At 36.5% G+C, this 26,593-nt stretch overlaps 1 protein-coding gene across 1 annotated transcript in view; it reads left to right on the top strand.

Annotated features, from left to right (window-relative positions):
- ITFG1 (integrin alpha FG-GAP repeat containing 1) overlaps positions 1-26,593 on the top strand; it is a 269,979-nt gene that overhangs the window by 4,974 nt on the left and 238,412 nt on the right. Inside the window, exons 3-5 of the mRNA XM_026494703.4 lie at positions 2,037-2,182; positions 3,593-3,650; positions 4,889-4,963. Of these exons, the coding sequence (XP_026350488.1) occupies positions 2,037-2,182; positions 3,593-3,650; positions 4,889-4,963 (279 nt within the window). The remainder of the gene's footprint in view (positions 1-2,036; positions 2,183-3,592; positions 3,651-4,888; positions 4,964-26,593) is intronic.

Genomic DNA, 26,593 nt, shown 5'->3' with positions numbered 1-26,593 from the left:
TCAAAAAGCAGGGGTATCATATTTAATAGCATATCACTAAAGAGCTGATTGGAAACTCTCTGCATGGTGGGACTTGTCTCCTGTCTTGCCCTGTGGATATGTTCCCGGCTGACTGGCATCCAAGGAATAGGGTAGATCTGGGGGCAAGGGTCAAATTGTTCCTTTGGTAGACTTACCATTAACTCCCTCTTTTTAGCTGAAGTCCCAAACCTTACCCTCTCCTCTGACTTAAATCTGTAATACCTGGTTAATAAACTGCTTGGTTGTTGTCTTGTTGAGAGAGAGGGACAAGGGACCATCACTCACAATACAGGCTTTCAGATAAACCTGTTTTCAGCCTTCTGCGTTACTCGTCTTTCACAATTTCTGATGATTGCAAATTCTGAGCCTCTCAGGTGTTCTTCTGGGTGAAAAGCTTTCCTTCTTAGGCCTTTTTCTTCAACCATTTTAGCTTATAGCTTCCTTGTCCTCATAAGTCAGTTAGCATCCCTCCATTCCCTATCTCCATTTATGATCTCTTTGTTTTTGAGGGTTATATTTTTTTTAAAAAATTCATTCTGTATCATTTTAGTGGGTTCTTTGAAAGAACAGAAGATAAACACATGTCTATCGCGTATCTTTAAGTGTTCTACTTCCTATTTTTACAGCCGTAAAGAAGCTGGGCATTTGTGGCAATATACCCTGATTAGGTTAAATTTCCATCTAATCCTTTGTAATACATTCCAATCTATTCCGGAGTACTTTTTGCTCTCAAATCATGAATATATTTGGACAGGCATGTTCAGTATGTGTTACTGGGTATGCATCTGCAGGCACATGCACATGAAGAGACCTCCACAATTGGGTATCGTTTGCTGGGGGGTTGCTGTATCATCATTTTTAAAGACCAGGTATTTTCATGGAAAAGTTAAAGAATTGTTGGAATTATTTGAGGAAACTAGCATTACCAAAACGATTTTATCATAATGAAGATCAGATTTAGAGGCTGACACAATTTGAATTTCAGCTGTTCCATTTAGCTATTAGCTAGTTAGCTAGTTAGTTATTAGCTTTTAGCTTTAGCTTTTTAATCGCTCCAAACCTCAGTTTCCTAGTCAGTTCAATGAGAATGATAATTCAGGTGATGAAAATTAAATTATCAGTTGATAGCTATTAAGCACTATTGTAATGTATGGGACATAATAGGTAGATGCATTATGATAAAATTATTGTTTTTCTTCACTCCGCTTAACCTTGCTTAACCTTTTCAGTATTTTTCTCATTTTCACCTTAAATAAAACCTGTTATATATTTTTTTGGGTTCTTGATGCCATTTACAAAATAATTATCTCTATTCTATTGGAAAACTTGCTGTCTTGCTATTTGCTCTAAGTGGAATTTAATAAAGATTGAACTTAAGACCTAGTCTTTGGTTGGGTCATTCAAATATTATAACAAGACATGTTTTAAGTTTTCAAAGTTAATATAAATAATTTCAGAATTATTTCATTTTTAAAATATAAAATTAGGTATGTATGTTTTGATAGCATATTGCCAGGTTTGGTAAAAAAAGAACTTATTTGCCATTGTGAATCTTGAATATTTTTCAGAAATAAAATGATTACTTAATCTTCACATCTGCATTAAAATCCAAAATTAAATATTTTACAAATAATAAGCTTTTAACTAATAAAATGACAGTGATACCCCTTGTTGCCTTAACAATTGATTATGAGCCTGCATTTCTTATAAACCAGCCAAGTGCATTGGTGTCCTTGACAAAAGAAATAAGTAAAAGGACTATATTAGCTAGTGTAAACATAAAACTGTGCTTTCTTTTGAAATATTTCAGATTTGTCTCTACAGTCATCCTGAATTATTTTGTAGATCAGAGAGGCCTAAATACATGAAGGATGTTAAGAAATTAAAGAAGAAAATGAGAGTCTGTTCTGTGATTTTAAATTTTGCATTGAAAATATTTGTGTGTAGTACAAATATAGAGATATCCTTTTCTATTATAGCTTGACTATATACCTTAAAATGTGTGTTTCTTTTAGGAATCACAGTGCATTGATAACAAGTGTAGTCCCAGGGGATTATGATGGAGATTCACAAATGGATGTGCTTCTGACATATCTTCCCAAAAATCATGCCAGCAGTGAATTGGGAGCTGTTATCTTCTGGGGACAAAATCAAACATTAGGTGAATTTGTTTTTTAAGAGTTTTTAATATTTGTCATTGGATATTAAAGGAAGAATATGCCTGTTATTCCTAGGTATACGTAACAAAAATATTGTTCTGTAATCAGTTCAGTAATGAATTTCTTAAAAGTCGATAATTTCCTGTAGGGCGCCTGGGTGGCACAGTGGTTAAGCGTCTGCCTTCGGCTCAGGGCGTGATCCTGGCGTTGTGGGATCGAGCCCCACATCAGGCTCCTCTGCTATGAGCCTGCTTCTTCCTCTCCCACCCCCCCTGCTTGTGTTCCCTCTCTCGCTGGCTGTCTCTATCTCTGTCAAATAAATAAATTAAAAATCTTAAAAAAAAAAAAATTGCCTGTAAAAACATTTTTAAAAGTCAAATTTCTGATTTTTCTTTTTCAACCCAGGCCTAGTCTGAGGTCAGTTCCAGAGAACAGATTCCACTCCTGCTAGCTTAAGGATAAGAGAGATTTATTAAAGGGTTTTGTGGCCTATAGAATTACTGGGATAGCTAAAGAACAGACTCTAGGTTGAACTTTCAGGAACAATCCCCAAAGCCATCAAGGAAGGCTTTTTGCTATCAGAACACTGCCAATTGCATGACAGCTGCTAGAAAGACACCGTCTGCTGTGACCCTCACCAGCCAGATGGATGCCCTGCACCCTGCCTCTTGGTACTCACAAATTCAGTGATCAGACACTGAAGTGGAACTCCCGCCTTCCAAAACTCAGTGTATCTGATTGACAAGGCTTACATTTTATTCAGAATCTCAGATGCAGGGATATGTGAGAAATGTTGTTTTGGGCTTCTAGTCTCCCCGTTACAGGAAAACACAAAAAGGTTGGAGTGGAGGTTGAGAGTCAGTCTACCATATCCACCCCAAAACCTTCAAAATTTACCTGAAAAGCCAATTAATTATACCTAAGTAGATAGCTTTGTTCATGGAGCCAGATTTCAAGAGAGAGTGGAAGAGATGCAGTTGTGTTTTCTGTAACATTTGAGAGCATAAGCGATAGTCTCAATACTTCAAATTCATTCAGTCGGTAAATATCTAAAGAAATAGTGCCATGTGAAAAGCATTTCATGTATGTAAGCATGGACATTTAGAGTCAAGTAGTTCTATGTATATTGTCAGCTGCTCTAGTGCTAAATTGTATTTAAAGAAGACTCACCTAAGATTTTTAGATTGAAACCTCTAAAGAAAGTTATTGTAGGGGTGGTCTTGACTATAGAATGAACCCCAGTATTTTGTCTTTACAAACTTGATGTCTGTTTAAGTTAGATTTATAGTATCTTGTTAATAGTAGTTGGAATTAATTATAAATGAATCTTGAAAAAAATATATTTTACCCGAAGTGTGGATATCAAAAATATACAAAGTGCCTGCTGATTTATATATTTTCTTTCTATACAGATCCTAACAATATGACTGTACTCAATAGGACTTTTCAAGATGAACCACTAATTATGGAGTAAGTATGCGCTTGCTTCCCTTTGAATGATTTTAAACTTACAAACATAAAATTTCTCACATAAGAGACTACTTTGCAAAGTAGCATTGACACTAAGTTCTTTCTCCCTTTGAAACTGATAGAGGCTTATACTCTTGACTATATGATATTTACTTGCCATAATGGATAAAAGAAAAAAATGAAATTCAATATTTTGGAAAGAGAAATAAATTTGTGTTTTTGTTTAGCTAGCTTTCAGTGTATCCATTATGGATCTGTGTTGATTGTAGCCATGTCTTTACTCAAAGAATTAAGGTAACTATGTCAGGGTAAAACTGTTAGTGCTTGATTGACAAATATGAATGGTGTGGGCTTTCCTCCAGAGATTTAGAAAAATGTCTATATTAAGGAGAAGCTTACCTTTTTTTAAACCTCTTCTTTAGTGTTATCTTTTATTTCTCAAAATAACTCATGTACTAGGATAAGTATAATCCAAATTCCTGTCCGGACTTCTGGTAATGATACAGAGATCATCTGGGGAGCTAAAGCAATGTACAGCCACTTTCTTGTGTCCTTTGCTGCCTTTCATACAGTTATTAAAATAATAGTCATATATCAATAGGTCAGTGGCCATTAGAAGTCTGAACTATAATTCCATGGATTAATCATCTTAAAGGCCCTCAGTTTGATTGCTTTCATAGTTGTGTATTTTTTCACTGTTGTTGCAATATTTAATGGCCAGTATGAATTTTTATACCAGCTGGGGATTACTTTTGTGGGTTATTTCTCCTAAGCCCATCTCACTACATGGGTTGGGTCTGAAATAAGTGATTTCTTCTTACCACTCAGAGATAGGTGAGGTTATGCAGAAACTATAGACAACCCTAAAATTTCACAACAGAAGTTCACTTGCTTACACTGCCTGTCCAGTGTGGGTCAGTGGTTGGCTCAGCTCTGTGCCACCACTCAGTCAGGTGTCAGAGGCCCCATCATCTGTGGAGCTGGACCACCTGAAACACATGTTCTTCACATTGCCACTGCAAGCTTAAAGCACGCTGGAGGGTCCAGTAATAATAATAAACTCTTTTGCCTGAAAGTAACACATGTCTAACACTTCCACTAACATTTTATTGACTACAGCAGAAACTGGTGAGCATTGTGATGTCGACCACACCTCCCAAAGGTTATTTTCCTTTTAAAGCTAGAACATGAGAATTTTACGAAATAGCTGCTTAATGTTTTTAATGTTTTCTTTTCAGCTTCAATGGTGATTTAATTCCTGATGTATTTGGTATTACAAATGAATCCAGCCAGCCACAGATACTATTGGGAGGGTGAGTCAATATGATTATAACCATGGCATTAATTGTACTTATTGCTGCTAGAGGATCTATGTGTCTTTGTGAACTGATTGCTTTAACCATTAGGAGAAAACTCAGCTCATTGGAAATCCTTGCTCTTAAAGATTTTTAAAAGGACATTTGGTCGACATATAAGCTTTCTCAAACATTTTGGGATTTGATCTGCAACTCTCTCTAGGTAGAGCCAGCTTAATCCATTTATCCCTTTGGAAATTAGAGATATAAACTTTATAGGTCCCCATTTGGATATTGGTCCATTAGATGCTTTTTAGGAAAATTTTAATTTAAATAGGATAGCTGCAGTCTTGACTGAATTCTCCACCTTAGTCATGTTAGCTCCGAGACTTTTCCTGATAAGCCTGTTCCTTCTCCCTTTTATTTGTTCAATGAGCAATCAATAATTGCCTGAGAATGTAAACACTCCTTCTCTGGGCTCTGGAAATTTTTCTGTGTGTACTTTATCCTTGACCAATATGTGTGCTAGGATTCTCTTACTACCTGTGCATGCCACTCTTTCAAAAAACTATTTGGAACCTTGCAATTCAAAGCTATAATTCCTCCAAACTTAAATAGAACTGGCCTCCTAACATTTATAGCAAGATCCTTTTCATGAGATGCCTTTAGCTTCTTTAATTTTTTCTTTGATAAGGCAGAAACTTAGTTCAGGAGTACAAAACGTGGGGCACCTGAGTGGCTCAGTCTGTTAAGTATCCAACTCCTGATTTCAGCTCAAGTCATGATCTCATGAGTAGTGGGTTGGAGACCCGCATCAGGGTCCACCATCAGCGGTGAGTCCGCTGGAGATTCTCCCTCTGCCCCTCCCCCAACTTGCACACGCGTGTGTGTATGTGCGCACACACATGCATGCTCTCTCTTGCTCTCAGATAAATAATAAATCTTTGGACAAAAAAGAGTACAGAACCCATTTACTTGTTTGACTTTCCAGCAAGTACGGAGAACTCCTTTTATTAATCTGTCTTTCCCACTTGTTGGGGAATCTAATAAGTTTCCTTTCTGTGCTTTGGAAAAGTCGTATATTTTTATATTTACCTTTTGAAATGTGATTCACAGCCCATAGATGAGTAAATGGTCAAAATTTAAGGTATTATGAGAAGAAACTGTCACATTTCCTATCACTTTTTCTGTAGGCTTTCAATAAAGAATATGGGTGTTTTGACGCTAGTGATAGTGATCTTTGAGGGACTTACCACGAATCTTGAATGAGAAATCTGTTTTTTCTCCCCAGTATTTGAAAAATATCTGAAAGAAAGCCCTGCACTAGAGACCAATGAGATAGAGATCTTGCTTTGCCTTTGTGGCCCTGTCTAGGGGGAACTGAGTGTGGGTGGGGTTGGAGGAGGACACAGGTCACTCCTGCCACTGCAAGTCCTGCTTGTTTGCCTTGGGCTGGGACTATTCAAGAAACTGCCTTTTTGTTTCCTCTCTTTAATGGCATACATGTAGGGGGCGCCTGGCTGGCTCATTTGGAAGAGTATGCAACTCTTGATCTTGGGGTCATGAGTTCAAGCCCCCAGGTTAGGTGTAGAGATTATTTAAAAAACAAAAAAAAACTTGAGGTGCTTGGTGGCTCAGTCAGTTGAGCATATCTGACTCTAGGTTTTGGCTCAGGTTGTGATCTCAGGGTCATGGGGTCTGGCTTCATGCTCAGCAGGGAGTCTGCTTGAGATTCTCTCTCTGCCTCTCCTTCTGCCCTTCCCCCCACCGTGCTCATCTGTACGTGCTCTCTCTCAAATAAATATATAAATCTTTAGGAAAAATGAAAACTTAAAAATAAATAAATAGACAAATAAAGGCATACATGTGATTGAGGACGTGATGGTGACTTCTGGCCTGCTTAATTTCATGGTAACCTCCATTTTAGTCAAAGAAATACTTGGAATATGTTTAATACGTAATTCGACCTTTAGAAATTAAAACTTTTAAAACAGCTATTGTTAATTCAGAAGGTAAAATTTCTAATATCTTTATGTGTTTCCTACTTAATCTACAAGAAAACTATTTAGAGTATCATGTGATAGTGTCATAGCTTATTTACTTGTTCTGAATTCTGCATTAGATTTTTTGCTCTGACGCTTACTGAAAAACGATAGCTTTAAAAACTTACGCCTGGAGACATTCACTTTTAGTTTTTAGGCATTATACTCTGGTGTATTTCAGTATACTGGAGTAATATTCTGGTATTTTATTATTCTCATTTATTCTCATTTAAACTTTCATTTACAGATTAAACAATAATAGCTAACTGTAACAAGCTTGTATACAAGATTTATTCTGATGCCAGTTTAAAGAATGAAGAAAAGAATTCCTATCAATAGCATTGTTGGGATAACTATAGCCTAGCAATATCGTGATTCCAGACAACAGAAAGCTGAATATGTCCCTGTGGGAGCAAGCATTAATGTGTCGCTAAAATAAGAAAAATGTATTTAGGCCATATCACTTTTACACGTTACAAACATATGTACTGTACATAAGTAAAAAAGCCGTATCAGCATTGACATTTTGGACTATTCATGTGACCTTGACTGACAGCTTATTCTTATTTCACAAGAAACCTAACCTGGCTTTTGCAACTTAAATGTTGTGCTTTATAGGCATGGCAGACCCAAGATTATGTTAAATTTAATTAAATTTTGCCAGAACCTTAGTTTTATAGGAAATTTTCAGTGATCTTTAAATAGAGTACTAAATGCTCCCATAGGACTGTGCTGAAAAGCCCACAGGTGTAACTTGGTCCAGTGCAGGCATGGAAATAGGAGATTGCGCACAAGTGAAACTAGCATGACTGATTTGGCTGGAGTAAATGTACACATGGTCAATCTAAGCAGGCAATGGTAATAGGCAGAAGGATCCTTTTTAATTGGTACAGTGGGGGGCTATCTAACAGGGACAGGAAGGGTACTAAATCTACTTAGGTGCCAGAGATAATTGAACTACGTTAAATAGTCAAAGGTGAGGCTTCACTTTGTGTCTCAGCCTCACTTTATAATGACTTGGAATAATGTATAATGACTTGGAATAATGTAATCGTGTGCCACATTACTTAGAAACAAAACCTAGCTATTAAGCGTTAGAGCAGCTTTTGCAGTGATGTGAGATTATCATTAATGAGCATTTTCAGTAAAAGGAAATTTGAAACTGATGTTGCATAAGCATTCAGAATATTTAGTATTGAAGTGAAAACATTTGTACCTGTAATTTTAATCAAAGCCAAATAAAATATTGGTCTGTTCAAATTTCTGTGACTCATATACTGAGTTCAAACATATTTCTGGTTCAGGCCCAAGTTGCATACTTGGGAATATTAATGTAGGTATGGGATAGATAGCTACTTTGACATATACTCCATTTACTTCACAAGTGATTGCATAAAAATTTTGAAAGAATATTAATGGCGCTGAAAGCAGCCATTTTTAACTGTTAGTTATATGGATGGGTATTTTTCTTCACTGCCAGAAAAAAGCTGTATCTCTATTTACATATAGTTAGCTACTCTCAATCCAAGAGGCATAAATCCCTATATTTCCATGTAATCTTCTCTTTTCTCACTTTATACCAATTACTGATTTTTTAAATCACCCTTCATTTTTACTGCTGATTTTGTTGGTTTGCTGATGCATTACAGAAAATATTGCAAATATTTGTCTTAATGAAATGATGAAACAGTATTGTGTCACTTAAATCTATTGTTTAGAAAAAATATGAAAACTATAGATTTATAACACAAAAGGAACCAAATAATCATCAAGGCAGCTTTTAACTTTGTAATCAGCAGTAGCATTCATAATCTTAATAAAAAAGGTAGCTTGAGATGATTCATATTTTCTGATATGAAAATACTAGAATCACCCTAGTAGCCTTCTCCCCTCTCACCGTATACACCATTTATATTTGGACAGTGTTGTTTAAAGCAATCTATTAGGATTTGAGACATTCGTTTTTTATTAGTATTTCCATAGAAACAATACAATAGTTCTAACTTTTCTATATTCCTGAAGAAATTTTCCTGTTGGAGATAAATTATTTTATTTTCCCATTGTTTCTCATCTAAACCTTTTTCTTTTCAAAATTAAGCCACAGAAATAGTGAAAAGCTTTAGCAGTTGACCGAATTGAATATGATGTAATTATTTCAAATGGCATGTCACTTAAGGATCTCTAATTTTATTTCCTGGAGTCCCACCGGGAACTTTTGAGGGGTCAAATGACCCACAACTCCCTGGTGATTGATTATACTGCTTTGTTGTAAGTATTGGTTGGCAGTATTGTATGTAAGTGAATTTTTGTTTGTTTATAAGTGAATGATTTAAGATGTTATTCTTAAAATGTAGTCGCTTTGCCTTTAGTTAAATCTTATAATTTTTAGGTATGCATTCTTTGTAATAATCATTTGGAAAGATACCAGCTTTGTTGAGAAACGCATAGTTTTATAGTTTCTATGCAAAGAAATTTGATAGTAACATTTCATCATGAATATTGATATTTTAAAATGTCTGGGATTCAGCCTGTTTCTATTAGCATATATCAAGTTTTTGTTTCCTTCTTTGAGGGCAAACTATTTTTTTTATTTCATTGCTACATGCATATATATTGAAAAAAGTCCATTTTAAAAGAAGCACAGAATACACTGAACTGTACACTTAAAAATGATGGAGATGGGAGTGCCTGGGTGGCTCAGTAGGTTAAACATCTATCTTCAGCTCAGGTCATGATCCCACGGTCCTAGGATCAGGTCCTGCATCTGGCTCCCTGCTCAGTGGGGATTCTGCTTCTCCCTCTGCCCCCGCCACCCCGCACCCCGGCTTGTGCAAGCTCTCTCTCTGTCTCTTGCAAAAATAAATAAAATCTTTAAAAAAAAAAAAAAGGTGGAGATGGTAAATTTGATGTTATCTATATTTTACTACAGTAAAAAAAAAAACTGGAAAAAGGAAAGTATAGAGAAGCTGTGTATACAGCAGACTTTGAGCAAGATTAGTATATATTATTTCAATTTAGGGTAAAATAATTCAAAATAGTTTATAATTTATAATTTCTGAAAATACAGTTTAAATCTCCTTTGGTAGATTTCTGTTCCTTTTTTTTTTTTTAATGTATTTGCTATTGAAAATGCCCATAAGTACTTGATATTTACCAGTCTGGAGGCCTGCACTCTAAGCTGCAGTTCCCGAGTTCCACAATGGTCCTGAGACAGTTGAGCTGTGAGGGCCTTTGCTTCTCCTCAGACTGCCTACCCTTCTGTTGCACCTGCCTGCTTTAGGAACTAGAGCACGTCTCCTACGTGTAATATTACGATAAACACTCAACGAGGTAGGAATACTGGGACAAAGTAAAGTTATGGCTGAAAGAAATCCCCACATTTTCTCCTATGAACGTAAGGTGTTATTTCTATGAGGTCCTTAAGATTTATCTGGTCCATCCCACACCTTTGAGTTCTCATAGAGGCCCGGAGTGAATGACCCATCAAGTATCACCAGGGTAACTTTGTTCTCCAGTGATGCTTTTTTAATTCTCCCCTGGATCCTGCTCCTCAATGTGCTCCTCCAGAAGAGGCATACCTTGGGGTTGCACAGCTGATCTATCTCCTGTGAGGCTTGGGATTGGATGGGGAGGGAAGAGAAGAAAGAAGACCTTAAACAAGACCATTTGGTTTTTTTAAATATCTACTGAGTAGCTCTGGGCTTGGCACGTTACATCACTTGTCTCCTATTTTTTCTTGCAGCAGATAGCTTATGTGGCTAAAGAGCCTCTCTGAGCAGGGTTGCTTAGAAAGGCTAATTGAAAGGTGAAGTGACCACCACTAGCTCAGAATTTATAAATAAATGGTAAATCTGGGATTTGAATCCTGGTCTTCCCAATTCTAAAGCCTATACTCTTTTTTTTTTTTTTTTTTTAAGATTTTAATTATTTGTCAGAGCACAAGGAGGGGGAGCAGCAGACAGCGGAAGAAGTAGGCTTCCCCTTGAGCAAGGAGCCCAATGCAGGACTGGATCCCAGGACATTGGGATCATGACCTGAGCCGAAGGCAGACTCTTAACCAACTGAGCCACCCAGGGGTCCCTAAAACCTGTACTCTTGCCTTCATTTCTGTATAGCTATTACCATTGCTGTAGTCAGGGAGGGCTTTTGCTGGTGCTGCTAACGTGGCTAGCTTGGACATCCTCATAGCATAGTGGCTGTTTCCAAGAAGGAGCTTTCTAAGAGATGTAGGCAGAAGCTGTAGATCTCTTCCAGGCCCAATCCTGAAAGTTATACAGCATCACTTCTGCTGCATTCTGTTGGTCAAAACAGATCAAAGAACTAGCTAAGGTTCAGAGGAATTGGAGATTATAGACTCTCCCTATGGATGTGGGCCTGGCAGAATTGAAATGCAAAAGAGCATGTGGGATGGGAAATGATGTGGCCGTCTTTGGAAACACAACACAGTAGTCTGTGATTTTATGTACTTTACCAAGATTGAAGACCCACCAAGGAATATGCAAACAGATCATTTAGGTAAATCACTTTCTAGATCCTCAGGTTTCATAGTACTCCTACCTAAAATTGATGTGCCTGAGAATGTGCCAGTTTTCCTTATAATTTTCTCCTCCTTCATATGAAAATGACGTATTCCTTACTCTTCCTAAATTTTCTGATGCATTTCCTGGAAAGTAAAAGCCCACACGGCACCAAACACAAATATACCATTTGCAGTATTTCTGTTTCTTAATACCTATGTCTCTTAAGATGAAGGTTGGCTGCAAAAGGGAACATTTTGATCCACAGTGAGATATTCTGAATTCAGATGCGGTAGAGTAGGGTTGTGGGAGTAATGACAGTTTTTGTTTTAATGCCTTTGCCTCTTCCATTCCCTGACTGTTGTCAAAAATCTGTTACTGTTGAGAGAGAGCCCTGTAAGAGCAAAGAAAAAGCATCCATAATAAACACCAAATTCCTGTAAGCAGACCTTTCAGCTTTTCTTAGTATTCTATTCCTAGGACACAACATTAACTGGAAAGAAGGTACCTTTTATCCCAATGTAGTTTTGGATGATGACAGTGGTTGTTCATATGTGACTAGAATGTTCACCAGTACTACCAATCCTATAAATAAAAATTTTACATAATTTCCTTCATATTTGATATGCATTTTTCTATCATACAGCTGAAAACTATTTTATCAAATCATACCAGGAAAATTCCATTTAAAGTCAAGGATCTTATTATGTCTTATGGAATGTTTATTTTCTCTTATTAATAAAACATAAATTTACCTGCTGGCTCTTGAGCCAGATAATTTTTTACAGTATATACCTTTCTCATTTATTATAGTCATAGGAAAAGTTTCTTCTGTGTAAAGAAATGAAAAAGAAATGGTATTCTCATTTTTATACCCTTTTTAAAAAAAATTTTATACTCTCTTTTTATTGAATTACTCCAAAAGGTCAATATTCATTCACGTTTAATGAGGAACTGTTGTACTTTATCATACTTCTTGTATTATAAATTATTTTACCTGTATTGCATTGCTATAAGTTAACTGATAAACAGCATGTTGCTTTACTATCTTGTTTTTATAACCTATTTTATAAAAATAGATAAATCAATTTTATAAGAACTATATTATTTTAATCTTGACTGTTTTTAATAATCTGCCCCACAATACATATTCTGTACTTTTCTCAAGTTTTTATAATATTCCTTGAAAGACACATATATTTGAATTAAGAAACTGAAGTCAAACTCTGACAGAAAATGACATGCATTTGGAGATTGGTTTGACAGAACTGGCTTTGCTAATTGGATTATGTGGCAGACATTTTTCATACATAGAATGAGTTAAATCAGCAGCTCTAATATTTTTTTAATTTTATTATTAAAAATTTTAAAGGTATGCAAAGATATAGAGAAGGGGACAATTAATTTGCATATAATGTACCTGTCAGCCAGCTATATTTAATTTACCAACTCTTACCAGTCTTATTTCTTTCATATCCTTCCCCTCATTTTTCTTTTCTGGCCCACACCCAATATATTTTTAATCTATAAATATTTCAATATGTATTTCTAAAATATCCCAAATAAAAATTTTAAAAATACATAATCACAATATATTTATCATACCTAAATATCTAAGAATCATTTCCAGGGAGATTTTAATTTAAATATATGAACAAGATTTCTTAGCGTTTATAAAGATGAAGTCTACAAATAGACTTTATGCTGAATCCTGTCTCATTCTGGCAATGTCATGTTAAAAGATTTTATTTATTTGAGAGAGAGAGAGAGCTTGGAAGGGAGAGCACAGAGGGAGAAGCAGACTCCGCACTGAGTAGAGAACCCGATGCAGGGCTCAATCCTTGGACCCTGAGATCGTGACCTGACCCAAAGGCAGATGCTCAACCAATTGAGCATATATAGGGGTATCTGGGTGGTTCAGTCAGTTAAGCATCTGCCTTCAGCTCAGGTCATGATCCCAGGGTCCTGGGATCAAGCCCCGTGTTAGGCTCCCTGCTCAGCGGGGAGCCTGCTTCTCCCTCTCCTCCCTGCTTGTGCTCTCTCTCTCACTATCTCTGTCACTATCTCTGTCTCTCCCTTTCTCTCAAATAAATAAGTAAATACTTGAATGTATAAACAAAACCAACTTAAATACCAATTTTAATTTATGTATCAATTTGTAGACATGCATTTCTTTGGAGGCATATGATAGAGTGACCAGTACAACCAGCAAACAAATTTCAGATATAAAAACATTGTATATCATGATAAAGTTCTGTAAGAGAAATGGAATATAAGTACAAGGTCGGTGAAAAAGGGAAAGAGGTATAATTAAAGAAGACCTTGTTAATGCATATCTTTCTTTAAGTATACCGTAGTTAACATACAGTTTTTATTAGTTTCAGGTGTACAATATAATCATTTGACAATTCTATACCTTACTTGGTGCTCATCAATATAAGTATAATCCCCTTCACCTATTTTCCCCATTCCCCTATCCACCTCTCCTCTGGTAACCATTGGTCTCCGTACTTAAGGGTCTGGTTTTTTGGTTTATCCCTCTTTCTTTCCTTTATTCCTTGATTTCTTTCTTAAATTCCGCATATGAATAAAACCATGGTATTTGTCTTTCTCTAATTGACTTATTTTGCTTAACATTATACTCTCTGGATTCATCCATGTTGATGCAATAGACAAGATTTCATTCTTTTCTAAGGCTGAATAATATTCCAGTGCGTGTGTGTATGTGTGTCTGTGTGTGTGTATGTATATATATATATATATATATATATATATATACGCACAGATGTGCATGTATGTAGATATTCACCATATCTTCTTTATCCATTCATTTATCAATGGACACCTGGGCTGCTTCCATAATTTGGTTATTATAAATAATTCTGCAATAAATATGGGTTTCTGTATCTTTTCAAATTAGTGTTTTCATATTCTTTAGGTAAATACCCACTAATGCAATTATGGGTAGTTCTAATTTAATTTTTGAGGAACCTCCATACTGTTTTCCACAGTGGCTACATCTGTTGCATTCTCACCAAGAGTACACATTCTCACCAACACTTGTTTCTTGTGTTGTTTTTGCCATTTTTACAGGTGTGAACTAATAGCTCATTGTAGTTTTGATTTGCATTTCCCTGATCATGAGTGATGTTGAGCATCTTTTCATGTGTCTGTTGACTATCTGGATGTCACGTGTTCCTTATCCATTAATCAGTTAATAGACATTTGGGCTGTTTCCATAATTTGCTATTGTAGATAATGCTGCTGTAAACATCGGGGTGCATGCATCCCTTTGAATTAATATTTTTGTGTACTTTGGGTAAATACCTAGTAGTGCAATTGCTGGATCATAGAGTACTTCTGTTTTTAAATTACTGAGGAACTTCCATAGTGTTTTCCACAATGCCTACACCAGTTTGCACTACCACCAGCAGTGCAAGAGTGTTCCTCTTTCCTCACATCCTCACCAACGCCTTTTGTGTTGTCTTTTGTGGTATTGATTTTCAACATTCTGACAGTGTGAGGTGATATCTAATTGTAGCTTTGATTTGTATTTCCTGGATGATCACTGATGTGGAGCATATTTTCATATGTCTGTTGGTCATCTGTATGTCTTTGAAAATATGTGTATTCCCGGGGCACCTGGGTGGCTCAGTCATTAAGCATCTGCCTTGGGCTCAGGGTGTGATCCCAGGGTTCTGGGATCGAGCCCCACATCAGGCTCCTCCGCTGGGAGCCTGCTTCTTCCTCTCCCACTCCCCCTGCCTGTGTCCTCTCTTGCTGGCTGTCTCTCTCTATGTCAAATAAATAAATAAAATCTTTAAAAAAAAATAAAATAAAATTTAAAAAAAGTTTGAAAATATGTGTATTCTTGTCTTCTGCCCGTTTTTAATTGGGTTATTAATTTTTGGAGTGTTGAGTTGTATAAGTTCTTTATATATCTTGGATACTAACCCTTTATCAGAATTGTCATTTGCAAATACCTTCTCCCATTCAGTAGGTTGTCTTTCAGTTTTGTTGATTGTTTCCTTTGCTGTGCATAAGCATTTTATTTTGATATAGTCCCAATAATTTGTTTTTGCTTTTGTTTCCCGTGCCTCAAGAGACATATCAAGAAAAATGTTGCTACAGCCAATGTTAGAGAAATTACTTCCTGTGCTTCCTTCTAGGATTTTTATGGTTTCAGGTCTCCTATTTAGGTCCTTAATCCAGTTTGAGTTTATTTTTGTGTATGGTGTAAGAAAGTAGTCCAGTTTCATTCTTTTGCATGTTGTTGTCCAGTTTTCTCACCATCATTTTTTGAGACTGTCTTTTCCCCATTGTATATTGTTTCCCGTTTTGTCAGAATGACCATGCAGTTGTGCATTCATTTCTGTGTTTTCTGTCGTTCTGTTGATCTGTGTGTCTGTTTTTGTGCCACTGCCATACTGTTCTGATTACTATAGCTTTGTAATATAACTTGAAGTCTGGAATTGTTTTGCCTCCAGCTTTGCTTTTCTTTTTCAAGGTTGCTTTGACTACTTCATGGTCTTTTGTGGTTCCATACAAATTTTAGGATAGTTTGTTCTAGCTCCATGAAAAATGTTATTGGCATTTTGATAGAGATTGCATTAAATTTGCAGATTGCTTTGGGTAGTATAGACATTTTAACAGTATTTGTGTTTCTGATTCATGAGCATAGAATGTCTTTCCATTTCTTTGCATTACCTTCAATTTCTTTCCTGAGTGTTTTATAGTTTTCAGAGTACAGGTCTTTCACCTCCTTGGTACATTAAGTTTGTATCCTGGAACTTTACTGAGTTCATTTATCAGTTCTAACCGTTTTTCAGGTTTTATATACTTATATAGTATCATGTCATCCGCAAGTAGTGAAAGTTGTACTTCTTCCTTGCTGATTTGGATGCCTGTTTGTTTGTTTGTTTGTTTTTTTGTTTGCTGTGGCTAGGATTTCCAGTACTATGTTGAATAAAAGTAGTGAGAGTGGACATCCCTGTCTTTTTCCTGACCGTAGAGGAAAAGCTCTCAGTTTTCCCCTAAGATGATATTAGCTGTGGTTTTTTCATATATAGCCTTCCCTCTAAATCTACCTTGTCCAGAATTGTTATCTCGAATGGATGTTGTACTTTGTCAAATGCTTTTTCTACATCTGTTGAAATGATATGATTCTTATCTTTTCTTTTGTTAACGTAATGTGTCACATTGATTTGTGGATGTTGAACCACACTTGCAACGCAGGAATAAATCCCACTTGATCATGGCAAATGATTTTTTTAAATGTATTGTTGGACTCAGTTTGCTTATATTTTATTGAGAATTTTGGCATCTATGTTCATCAAGAATATTGGCCTATAGTTATCTTTATTAGTGGTATCATTATGGGGTTTTGGTATCAGGGTAATGCTGGTCTCATAGAATGAATTTTGAAGTTTTCCTTCCTATTTACTTTTTAAATGGTTTGAGAAGAATAGGTATTACCTCTTCTTTAAGAGTTTGGTAGACTTCATCTGTGAAGCCATCTGGTCCTAGACTTTTGTTTGTTGGAGTTTTTTGAGTACTGATTCATTTTCATTGCTTCTAATTTGTCTGTTCAAATTTTCCATTTCTTCCTTATTCAGTTTTAGGAGGTTGTATGTTTCTAGAGATGTGTCATTTGTTCTAGAATATTCAATTTGTTGGTATATAATTATTTGTAATATTCTCTTACAGTCAGTTGTATATCTTTGATGTCACTTTTTATTTCTCCTCTCTTATTTCTGATTTTGTTTGAGTCTTCTCTCTCTCTCTTCCCCTTCCCTCTCTCTTTTTTCCTGATGAGTCTGGCTAAAGGTTTGTCAATTTTGTTGATCTTTAGAAAGAACCAGCTCCTGGTTTCCCTGATATGTTCTCTTGGCTTTTTAGTTTCTATTTTGTTTATTTCTGATCTAATCTCTATTATGTTCTTTCTTCTACTGGTTTGGGGTTTTGTTTGTTCTTTTTCTAGCTCCTTAGGTATAAGGTTAGGTTGTATATTTGAGATTTTTCTTGCTCTTGATGTAGGGCCATATTGCTATAAATTTTACTCTTAGAAAATCTTTGCTGTATCCTGAAGATTTTGGAGCATTGTGTTTTCATTTTCATTTGTCTCCATGTATTTTTTTTTTAGCGGGGGAGGGGCAGAGGGAGAGGAGAGAGAGAATCTTAAGTAGGCTCCACACCCAGCGTGGAGCCTGACACTGGGCTCAATCTTAAAACCCTCAGATCATGACCTTAGCTGAAATCAAGATTTAGACATTTAACTGACTGAGCCACCCAGGCACCCTGTCTCCATGTATTTTTTGCTTTTCTGTTTTATTTTTTGGTTGACCCATTCATTGTTAGTAGCATGTTATTTAACCTTCAGGTATTTGTGCTTGTGGTTGATTTCTAATTTCATAGTGTTGTGGTCAGAAGAGATTCATGGTATGACTTCGATCTTTTTCAATTTGTTGAAACTTGTTTTGTGACCTAATGTGTGATTTATTCTGCACAATGATCCATGTGCACTTGAAAACAATATGTATTCTGCTGTTTTAGGATGGAATGTTCTGAATACATCTAGTAAATCCATGTGGTCCAATGTATCATTCAAAGCCACTGTTTCCTTGTCGATTTTCTTTTTGGATGAGCTGTCTGTCCATTGATGTAAGTGGGGCGTTAAAGTCCCATACTATTATTATATTGCTATCAATTAGTCCCTTTGTGCTTATTAACTTTTTTATATACTTGGGTGCATAAATATTTACAATTAATTCATTACCTTGTTGGATTGTTTCCTTTATGATTATTTTCTTTGTTTCTTGTTACAGTCTTTGTTTTAAAGTCTATTTTGTTCACTATAAGTATTGCTCCCCCAGCTTTTTTATTTCCATATGCTTCATAAATGCTTCTCCATCCCTTCACTTTCAGTCTGCGTGAATCTTTAGGTCTTAAATGAATCTCTTGTAGGCATCGTAATGGTGGGTCTTGTATTTTATCTATCCTGTCACCCTATGTCTTTTGATTGGAGCATTTAGTCCACTTATATCCAAAGTAGTTATTGATAGTTATGTACTTAGTTGCCATTTTATTACTTGTTGTGTCGGGTTTGCTCAGCAAACCCTGAGACCACGAATGAAAGGATTACTCCCAACACCTTAGTAGAAGAACGGAGAGGCCTGGGGGCCAGACGCTCTAGTGGTGAAAGGCCTTTAGCCAAGCTGTAGCTCTGCTTTTATTGTGAGTTTAATTAATACACCACGTGCAAGGCACGGAGTTCGTGAAGTACGTGACCACTGAAGGGGCCTGCATGTAAGCATTTACTCCCTGGATTAAACCCTTGAGCCACAGTAAGAATCCAGCCACATTCAGCCAAGAAACTTCAGAGAAGGCGCAGCGTTCTGGGCACTCCCTCCTTTGCTTTTCAATTAGTCTCATACAGGGAGGCATATACGGGTCAGGTTTTTTCTATCCAGACACTGTGAATCCCCACATTGTTTTATGGTTGGTGAGTTTTGTTCTCTTGCTCTCTTCTCTCATGGTTAGTTGGCATTCTTTAGTGGTATACTTACATTCCTTTCCTTTTAGTTTTTATATGTGCATTACTGGTTTTTGATTTGTGGTTACCATTTGGTTTGTCTGTAACATCTTCTGTGTATATTGGTCTATATTAAGTTGATGATCGCTTAAGTTTGAACCCATTCTTTGCTCCTCTCCCCGACCTCCCCACATGTTAGATATACAGTGTCATACTGTACATGCTTTTATTTTGTGAGTCCCTTGACTGATTTTTACAATATACTTATTTTTCTGCTCTTGCGCTTCCTGCTTTTCTTGTTTATTACTTATGTTCTGTCCTTTCCACACAGAGTCTCCTTTAAGATTTCTTGTGGGGCTGGTCTAGTGGTCATGAATTCCTTTAACCTTTATTTGTCTGAGAAACTCTTTTTCTCTTCTTCTATTCTGAATGATAGCCTTGCTGCATAGAGTATTCTTGGCTGAAGATTCTTCCATTCAGTACTTTGAATATATCATGCCACTCCCTCTGGCCTTTAGAGTTTCTGTTGAAAACCAGCTGATAGGCTTATGGGGTTTCTTTTGTTTGTAACTGTTTTCTTTTCTCTTTCTGCTTTTATTTTTTTTTAAGATTTTATTTATTTATTTGACAGAGACAGCCAGAGAGAGAGGGAACACAAGCAGGGGGAGTGCGAGAGGAAGAAGCAGGCTCCCAGCGGAGGAGCCTGATGTGGGGCTCGATCCCAGAACGCTGGGATCACGCCCTGAGCCGAAGCAGACGCTTAACGACTGCGCCACCCAGGCGCCCCCTCTTTCTGCTTTTAAAATGCTCCCTCTATCACTACTTTTTGGCATTTTAATGTTATGTATCTTGGTGTGGACCTCCTTGGGTTAGTTTTGTCAGGAGACCTCTGCACCTCCTGAGTCTGGATATATTTCCTTTCCCATTTGGGATGTTTACAGCTATTATTTATTCAAATAAAACGTCTTCCCCTTTTTCTCTCTCTTCTCCTTCTGGGATTGCTAAAATTGGAATGTTAGTACATCTGATGGTGTCTCTGAGTTCCATAAGTCTGTTCTCATTTTGTATTATTTTTTTTCCTCTATCCAATTCATCTTGATTCCCTTCCATTACTTGGTCCTCCAAGTTGCCGATCCATTCTTCTGCTTCCTCTAGTCTACTATTGATTCCTTCTAATGTATATTTAGTTTCAGCTATTGATTCTTCATCCCTGATTGGTTCTTGTTTATAATTTCTGTCTCATTGTTAAGGGTCTCACCAAAGTCGTCAACTCTTTTCTCAAACCCAGTGAGTATTTTCATGTTCATTACTCTAAATTCACTATCAGGCATATTACTTATTTCTGTTTTGTTTTTATCTCTTGCTGTGATTTGTCCTGTTCTTCCATTCAGGACATATTCCTCTGTCTCCTCATTTTGTCTAACTCTGTGGTCTGTTTCTATGTGTTAACAAAGTTAGCTACATCTCCTGCTCTCGAAAGTTATGGCCTTATGAAGAAAAGTTCATTTAGTGCCCTGCATTGCAGTGTCCCCCGTTAACCAGAACCTGGCACTTGAGGAGTGTCTCCTATGTGTGTTACCTGCACCCCACTTTTCTGGCTGAGCTGCTTTTGCCTTCAGTCCAGTCATCTGCAATGGCTCTCGTTGCCTGTGGTGGGCAGTGTTTGGTCCCTGTGTGGGCCAGTCTGAGGCCACCTTGGGCTTGATTTAAAACAGACCAGCCATTTGTCAGAGATGCAGTAGCACCAAACTGCAGAGTACCTTCCTTGTGTCATCCCCTGAGAAGCTTTAATTGGTGGGTGGGATCTGCACTCAGACCAGCTGCCTTCCCTTAGCCCACTGCTGGGTCCATAGTCTGACTAGTGTGTGTGGTTATCTTTCCCCCCTCTCTGAGGCAGGAGTTACTTTGGAGTTGTTTTGGACCTTGTTGGGGCTGCTTGCATACTGCCAGGCTTTTGGCACTGGTTTGGATGTGCTCTAGCCAAGAGCATATTCGAGGGTGTGGATCCGCATAGTTTGTCAGATCAGACCTGCAGTTTTGCAAGGTTTCCCTCTTTTGCAGGAGGGAAGCTGCAATCAACCAGTACTGAGGCCAGCTGGTTTGGAGGGAGTGGATCCACAAAGTAAGTGGAGGTGGGTGCCCAGTGTTAGCAAGGTTTGCACAAGTCCTCCGGTGGAAGGGTTCTGCCAGAGCAGGACTTGCAGTGTAAGCAAATTAGGTTGGGAGTGTTGGCACTGCACTGGTTCCTGCAGATGGACATGTGTTTATGCTGAGAGGCAGGGGAGGGAAATACCACCTGTCAATCTCTATGTTCCTAGAGAAGTCTCCCGTGGAAGCCTGCCCCTCCTGCACACACTCTGAGATTAGTATAAACAAATTCCCCTCCGGTGTGACCCTGGCACTTTTCAAACTGCTGCTTCTGTGCTATATCTCCTCAAGCTGTTTCTTGTGCTGTCTCTTTAAGGACGGTGACTCCATTTCCTCTCACCTTATGGCTCCCCCAGAGTGGAGCCCAGTGATTTTTAAAGTTTAAAGTTTTAAGTCCTGCTGGTTGTAAGAACTCATGAAATTTGGCCCTTCTGGTTTTCAAAGCCAAATGGTTAGGGGGATTTGTCTTCCCTGTGAGGTTTCCCTGTTGTGAGAGTCTGTTTCTCTCCCTACAGTATCCCTACCTCCTGTGAACAGTCCTGCAGGTCTGTTTAGCTCCCTACCTTTTGACTCCCCACGTTGTCTCTGTCCTTCCTACCCTCTTAGATGTGGCCTCTTCCCTATATTTAGTTCTGTGGTTTGTTCTACCAAGCTTTGGGTCGTTTTCTGGGTTATATTTACACTGATGGGAGTGCTATCTAGTATATGTAAGATGAGGTGAGCTTAGGGTCTTCCTGCTCCCCCATCTTTTCCAGCAATCTTGTTCTTGCAGTTTTTGTGTGTGTGGATAATGGTGGGTAAAAATTCAGTATGATATTTATATTCCACTGGATACACTTTTTTAAGAACAATTATTTTATTTCAAGATCTCAATAATTCTGATAGATTTGAAAATTACATATTTTGTAGTGGTTTAAACTGATGAAAATATTTAGATTACTTTTTTAGAAGTGAACTTAAACATGTTAAGGGATACGTAGTTTTCAAAAATTCCTTTAGGGCCTGTCTGAGCAAAAATGTTTGAAGACCACAGAGCTAAAGAACTAGAGAGCTTGGAAAAGCATGCTGGACCCATCTCTTGGTAATTTTATCTGGATATCTAATATAATGATAATTCATTATAGACTGATCATTGAAAAGTGGGTGGATAAGCAGTCATTTCAAAGAGCAGTTACCATAGGCAACCAAAAGCTACAGTTGACATTAATTACATTTAAATTCATCCTTTGATAAATGCTATTCTTTGAGATTAAGGGTAATAGGCCTCACAAATTAGAACACCTTGACATAATTATGTTTCCTGTGGGGCGGGGTGGTGGGTAGCTAATAATTAGAATTTTCTACAGAGGTCAAGAAATGGCAATGAATAGACTTAACATGCCTCAGAACTGCCCAGTTTATCATCTCTGCTGTTTCTTCCTTTGTGATCAGAACAGTTTGTGACCTTGGCCTTCAAGTAGAGTTGAGCATGTACATAAGAAGATTATAGTTTATATGAATACAGTTGCTTATAAAGATGGTGTCTGTTGCTTCTTATTGAAAAACCGATGTGTACAAAGAACAGTAAAGGTAGAGGAGAAATAAGTTTTATTTTCAACTCTAAATTTTTAAACAATTGAATTTTGATATACAGCTGTATATACATTTAATCTTCAACATCTTAAAATGCATCACAAAAAGAAATAATAGCTCTTCCCTTCTCCCCCCCCCACTATAAAGTATAAGGATCAGTTAACTGCCTTTGAAGAGACATGACTGTAAATTAACAGAGTATAGGCAACAAGTATAAAACTTAAAATACTGTGAAGACCTTGAATATTGATTTGAAGTGTTCCAGAAAGGGAGATTATAATTAATATTTTGTTAGGAGTTGCAAACTCAAATGTCTAAAGGGACCCAGAGGGAAACCAAAGTGAGTGAAGCAGTTTGGAAAGGTGGGGACTTCGGCTGCCGATAGGCATTATATCTCTGTCCGAAAAGGGCCAGTTGGTTACCAGACCTGGTATTTCAAGAGAAGCTGGAAATCAGATTTTTCTGTAAAATCTGATTTTTTATTTAAGTTTTCCCAATGAATTCAAACTATTTAAAACAATGTATGAGCCAAATAAAACACATCTTTGTGCTGAATTTGGCCCGTAGTCTGCCACTTAATCATTTTTTCTTTATCACTCTTTTAAATTCTTTATTTGAAATGTACGTTTTTGTTAAGTAGTTTCTAGGAGTTAATTGAAGTTTTCCAGAATTCTAACTATAACTTAAGTCAAAGCAAACTCATAAAAAATTCTTTAAGGAATGAGATCAATAATTTCTCAGGTAGTAATTAAGGGCAACCACATGATTAACCTCATTGAGCTCAATTCTGTAGAAGCTTATATTTTTTAATTCACTTTTGGCCTATAATTACAAATTTCTTGGGAACATTAGGAAACTCTTCTGAATTGACTTCAGGTTAAACTTGTCGTAGAATCTCTCTAGCCTGCATCTGATTATTTTGTTAGTAATTAAAAATACTTTAATGCTCAGAATTTAAAGAACCTGTGAATAAGTGGTCTATCTTAAAAGAAGTGAACTAGCCTTACTAAATTGGACTTGATTGAAATTATTTTAAGCATTTCTAACCTTGTGTAGTATGAAAGAAAAACATGACATGAATTCTTGACATTGAATTACCTTACACCAAATGCTGAATATAATTTCTCACTTCAGTATTTTATTTGCTATAACCTTATATTATAGGATTTTGGTTAAAATGATAAAATTGGAGTATACGAACATTGCTTAGTTTTGTTTTTACTGTCTTTTTGAGGCAACAGATGAGGCCTATATGCTAAAAAGTGTGTATAAGGATATAGAGAAGAAGTTGACTGTTTGTAGCACATGGACCCTTGGTGTAGGGAAAATTTTTTCCTGATGAATGCTTATTCTTTTTCCCAGACTCCACCTGCCAAGAGCAAATTAGTCAATTGTTTCTCTCTGCTTTCCCAACATATTAAAACCAAGTTCAAATAAATCTTGTTTGCTACCCAGTCACTTAGATGATATATTGATAATTAAGTTGGACTTATTCATTAGCCGTAAATTGCTCTTTGGAGATGACATATCTATGCTTCCATATTTCACTGGAACACAATATTATGAAAAAAAAATAGCATGTTCTCACTAGAGGTGGAGAAGAATAGGAAATTCTACTTGATGCTATGACGCAGTCCAGCAAGTATTTGCTGATTAAATCGTGATTCTTTTCAATCACTGTTTGGAAGCCGTGTCCTGGTTAGGTGATGTAGATAGAAACATCTATGAATCAGGATATCCAGAGAAGCTTACATCTTTTTTTTTTTTTTTTTTTTTGAGAGAGAGAGCACACACATTAACATGGGGGGAGTGGCACATGGAATTGGGGAGAGAGAATCCCATGACTCTGAGATCATGACCGAGCCAAAATCAAGAGTCAGATGCTTAACCTATTGAGCCTCCCATGCGTCCCTCAGAGGAGCTTACATCTTAAAACGTGCTATTAGTAAAGAAAGGGTACTCGGATACCAGTAAGAAAAGCAAAGTAGGGCCTTGATAAATGAGAATGACTTTGATAATGGAGTGTGTTCTACTGATGAGGAATTGAGAAATTTTTTTATTTAAACTTGCTCTTTCTTCTGTAGTTCTTAATAGTCTACCAGTGTGACCTTCCTGATTTTGGTAATTGTACTGTGGTTATATGAGATGTTGACATTAAGGGAAACTGAATGAGGGATATATGAAAACTTTACATGATAATTTTTTATAAGGAAGTAAAATTTACATAACATAATTAGCCCTATGAAGTGTACAATTTAATGATATTTAGTATATTCACAATGTTTTATGACCATCATCTACTTCCAGTAGCTTGTCATCATTTCTAAAGGGATCCCTGTACCCATTAAACAATCATTTTCCTTTTCCCCCTTCCCCCAGCCCTTGGCAACTGCTAATCTGTTTCCCTTCCCTATTGTTGGTATTTCATCTAAATGAAATCATACAGGGTGTGACCTTTTGTGTCTGGCTTCTTTCACATAGCATAATGTTTTAAGGGTTCATCCGTGTTGTACCATGTATCAGTACTTTAGGGTTTTTTTGTGTTTGGCTATAAAATATTTTTATGAATGGCATTTTGTTTATACATTCATCCATTGGTGGACATTTGGGTTATTTCCAGTTTTTGGCTATGGTGAATAGTGCTACTAAGAGTATTCATGTACAAGTATTGTTTGAATACCTGTTTTCAATTGTTTTGGGTATATACCTAAGTATAGAAATACAGGGTCATGTGGTAATTCTATGTTTAACTTTTTGAAGAACTGCCAAACTGTTTTCCATAACCAATGCACCATTTTATACTCCCAGCAGCTGTGTACAAGATTTCGTATTTCTTCACTTTCTCCCCAACACTTACTATTTTTTGGCTTTTGATTATTGCCATCCTAGTGACTGTGAAGTGGTTTCTCATTATGGTCTTCTTTTATATTTCCTTAATGACTAACGATGTTGAGCATCTTTTGATGTGCTTAGGAGCCATTTGTGTATGCTCTTAAGAGAAATATCTAGTCCTTTACCCATTTTTTAATTAGGTTGTTTTTATTGTTGACTTGTAAAGGTTTTGTATATAGATACTAGACCTTTATCAGAGATAAGATATTTGCAAATATGTTTTCCCATTCTATGGAATTGTCTTTTTACTTCAATGATAGTATGCTGTGATATACAAAAGTTTTTAATTTTGATGAACATAATTCATCTGTTTTTTCTTTTGTTGAATATTCTTTTGTTGTTATATCTAAAAATCCATTTCTAAATCCAAGGTCATGAAGATTTTCCCGTATGTTTTCATTCAAGAGTTTTATAGTTCTAGCCCTTTGATCCATTTCAAGTTAGTTTTTGATACATGGTTTGAGGCAAGATTCTAAATTTATTCTTTTCCTTAGCTCAGAATGTTAGAATTAACATTCATAAGACATAATCATCATCATTCTTCATTGTCTTGGAAAAAAACATCTATGATAATATTAAATCATTTTTTCTTATACTTAAAGAATCGAAGACAAGTATTAGAGCTAAAACTAAAATTCTCAGGAGAAAGCATATGGGTAAATCTATATGAACTTGGATTTTGAAATGGATTCTTAGATATGACAACATAAGAACAATCAACAAAAAAAATAAATGAACAGGATTCATGAAAATTAAAAAAGTCTGTACATCACAGGACACTATCAAGAAAGTGAAAAGCCAATGTGCAGAATGTGAGAACTTTCACAACTCAAAAATAAAACATTATATTTAATAATCTAACTTAAAAATAGGCAAAGGATTTGAATGGACATTTCTCCAGAGATGTACAAATGGCCACAAACACTTAAAACATACTCAACATCAT

This window comes from Ursus arctos, unplaced genomic scaffold, assembly GCF_023065955.2.
Source record: "Ursus arctos isolate Adak ecotype North America unplaced genomic scaffold, UrsArc2.0 scaffold_19, whole genome shotgun sequence".
Lineage (NCBI taxonomy): Eukaryota > Metazoa > Chordata > Mammalia > Carnivora > Ursidae > Ursus > Ursus arctos.
This window is presented reverse-complemented; position numbering and strand designations above follow the sequence as displayed.